At 43.4% G+C, this 3,646-nt stretch overlaps 1 protein-coding gene across 1 annotated transcript in view; it reads right to left on the bottom strand.

Moving 5' to 3' along the window:
* Nucleotides 1-3,646, bottom strand: part of GLP1R (glucagon like peptide 1 receptor) — a 197,324-nt gene that overhangs the window by 15,926 nt on the left and 177,752 nt on the right. Inside the window, exon 9 of the mRNA XM_018559251.1 lies at nucleotides 3-71. Coding sequence (XP_018414753.1) covers nucleotides 3-71 — 69 coding nt within the window. The remainder of the gene's footprint in view (nucleotides 1-2; nucleotides 72-3,646) is intronic.

Raw genomic sequence — 3,646 nt, 5'->3', positions numbered from 1 at the left:
CCCCGATGGCGACAAGGATGGGGAGACGGATGATGAGCCAGTAGTTCATATTATAATTTCTGGTCCAGCAGCTGCAGAAGAGACAGATGGAGTTATCATTGTCTGCAAAACCCAAATTCCTACTTACATCATAACATGGTCAGAAATATGTGGTGGTCTCATGTGAAGTTCTAGTAGGAATCCTGCCAACAGTACCAGGTCATCAGATGATCCAACTACTTCTCCCTCCATCTCCACCTAATGTGAGCTATACTAACGATGCATTTCATGTACATCCAGTAGCACATGCAAGGCCGCACTCTGTGCTCATTAGGGCTAAGAACAACTTTATTTTTCAGGTTCCAGCACGAACACTGACACACCGACCCACTTCTCCCATTGATGCATTTTGCCTTTTAGTAGAGTTTAATCATAGAGCCCAATTGTAGAACCTTATCACAAAACATAGTACTTAATCCAAGAACCATAGAGCTTAATCCAAGAACCATAGAGCTTAATCCAAGAACCATAGAGCTTAATCCAAGAACCATAGAGCTTAATCGTAGAACCATAGAGCTTAATCGTAGAATCGTAGAGATTTATTGTAGAACCGTAGAGTTGCTCTACAATTAAGTGGGAATGGGGGGGGGGGGACGCATCAGTTGAAGGTGTGGGATGGATTGTCAGTGCTCATGTTGGAACTTGAACAGTGAAGTTGTTTTCAGCCCGACAGAGAACAGAGTGTGGCCTTCTATGCGCTATTTGACTCTGGGTGGGGAAGGGGTGACCAGGAATCCTTCTCAGCAACCAGAGACTGACCATCCTTTTCAAAGAGCTAATCTTTTCATTGGTACCTTTGGTGAGCTGATACACAGATGTCATACAAATTGATGTGACCTCCTCTGGCAGAATGTTATACACATCAATCCTGACCCGCCCCTTGTTTGATTATGGGTTTGTAAGAGGTACAGGTGATGCACCAGGTCTAGCTACACACCTTTTACCTATAAAGATGTACACAGATGTACTGGACTTGCTTAAAGTAAACCTGGCATGAGGCTAATAAAGGGACGTCCACTGCTAGCCTCCTTCTGAAAGCGCTAATTGCCTCTTTGTCTCTGGGCACGGTGCTTTGTCTGTCAACAATCTGGGATAACTATGCAGCAAGTGAAGTCAGAAATGCTGATCTGAATACTTGTTCCAAGATGGTAATAAGAAATGAATGAAGCAAGAGGAAGTCAAGAAGCTAGAATTTTCGGAAGGGGATCAGAAAACGAGGTCCCTTTTATTCCTCAGTTCCATTCCCCGATTAGGTAAAAAGAAGAAAACCCCTTTAAGCCATACTGACCATACCATAGGAGGCTTGAGGCCTTTTAGGGGCTAGGGGCCTTTAGGCAGCTCCAAAACCCCTGTGGTGCATTCCTTTCTTCAGACCTACATGACTGTGTCTTCTTTTCTGTTTATTTTGTACATTTCCCTCTCCGATTTGTTCCTAAGTGTATTATCACTTCGGCTCACATTGCTGATTTGAGTTCAACTCTATAAACTCCCCTCTGTTCCGGGTCATTATGTTTAGGAGTCCAGATGGTGCTATACAGAGAACCATGCCAATACATACAATCAGATCACAGCTTGGCACTTATATATATACAGTATATGGCCAAAGCTTTGTGCAGGCCTGCTTGAGTTCCTCCACATTAAACTCATCAAACCATGTCTTTATGGAGCTGGCTTTGAACGTAGGGGCATGGTCATGCTGAAACAGAAGCTTCTCTTACCTATGAGCAACATATTTTATAATTTGGTAATGTCTTGTGTAAATCCTGTAGAATGTTTGAGCTACAGGAATGGCCATGGAGGTTGAGTACTGCTGAGTTGTGAGCAAGTGGGTTGCTCACGTAAAAGATGATCCAACTACTTCTCCCTCCATCTCCACCTAATGTGAGCTATACTAACGATGCATTTCATGTACATCCAGTAGCACATGCAAGACTGCCCTCTGTGCTTATTAGGGCTAAGAACATCTCCTGCACCTCCTGCACGGTGTCTGGTTCTATCAGTGGCACTGTCCTTCCATTCCCTGTTCCCGTCACCAGGAGTTGTAGGGCACGAGTCACAAGAGAAGCCTCCTCATCTTCCGGTCTCTCACCAGGTACATGATAGACACCTCTCAGAGCTCATTGTGAGGGTCTGCTATACACTATGAAAGCCCTCACATTTTTAAACTCTTACTTAAAGTATATCTAAAGGCAAAACCTTTTATTATTTTTGGATAGATTAATGAAGGACTACAGAACAATGCCTGGTGAAAACATGCATCCACCATGAGAAACGATCGTTGGCCAGGTGCCTTCATCTGGTTTTAGTCTTTGCCAATTTTTTGGTATACAATAAAAAAGAGTGATTTGTCATGAGTGCCCTTGACTTTCTTTTTCTGTACTGAATGGCTCCAACCGTTACTTCATAACAGTTGCAAGTGTAAAGTGCAGCCGATGACTGTATCAATCTGACTCACCTTAGGGGGCCTGTTTACCAAGAAGCAAATGTATTATTTTCTTTTTTACCTTGCAATGAAATTTAGATTTCAGTACCTTCCGGCAGTGCACAAAAAGTGGTTATGGCTCCAACGCTCATTGTAAAATGCACTTTGTGGTGTTTTTTATAGACTGAAAATATCATTTTAATGGGGCATAATAAAGAAACTTCCATGAACAAATGGTGTGCATCTGTAGAGGTGGAAAGCAGGCAGAATTCCAAGTTGAAGTTTGTTTCTATTAAATTAGTTTTACTGGTTTTCTTATGTATAATATGTTAACTCTTTGCTCTCTGGGAAAGGGTCTTCGGGACCTCTTAGTAGGGAAGAAGATGAAATTTCATCAAAGTAGCGGTTTCTCGATCAATTAAATCCCACCAACATTGACCTCTAATTTTTCCTTGCAAAACTGCTAGATGGAATCATAAAACGAAAAGCAAGACATTTAAAACCTCCCCTGATAATTGGGAAGGTTAAACAAACTGTTTGCTTTGTGCACTGGTTTTATTATTCAGAATTGTTTAGGCATACGCCTCGTAGGCAGGCCTTCTAGGTAGTCCGGGGCAATTTTTATACTTTGGCCTGGAGGGCCTGCCAGGGTTGCGCACTGGCACCTTATTTATTTTAAGCACAACTTTATGCACGTCTGTCACGTTTTTTGACTTTTATGAATGACTGAGGGTGCGGGTACCTTCGGGGCCTGTTCCTGAAGTTGGGAAAGAGGTTCTGTGACCTACAAAAGAGCCCGCTGCCTCCTCCCACTCAGGGGTCTCCCTTCGGGGGAGCCCCCAACCTAATACTCGGTGGACCTGTTTCGGCAGGTCCCAGAGGATCGGGGTCTGCCGAACCTTCGGGTAGGTGGACCTATGTCGTTCTTGTCCCTGTCAGGAGCCTTGCGCCCCGGAGGATCAGGAAATAGTGGCCCTTCTCATCAGAGAGAACCAACGGCACCCTTGTGCACTTTTTTGTTGTGTGTTGTTATTTCACAATTCACTTTTTTTGTTCACAGGGGATGTTTTCGATGCATGCTCCACAGGCTTCAAAAGAAAGTGTAATGGTTATATAAAGCCACTACACTCTGCCTTTAGTAAACATTGGATACATATTTGCTTTTGTTTCACCATGTTTTTCCCC

This window comes from Nanorana parkeri, unplaced genomic scaffold, assembly GCF_000935625.1.
Source record: "Nanorana parkeri isolate BGI_ZX_2015 unplaced genomic scaffold, ASM93562v1 scaffold385, whole genome shotgun sequence".
Classification (NCBI taxonomy): domain Eukaryota; kingdom Metazoa; phylum Chordata; class Amphibia; order Anura; family Dicroglossidae; genus Nanorana; species Nanorana parkeri.
This window is presented reverse-complemented; position numbering and strand designations above follow the sequence as displayed.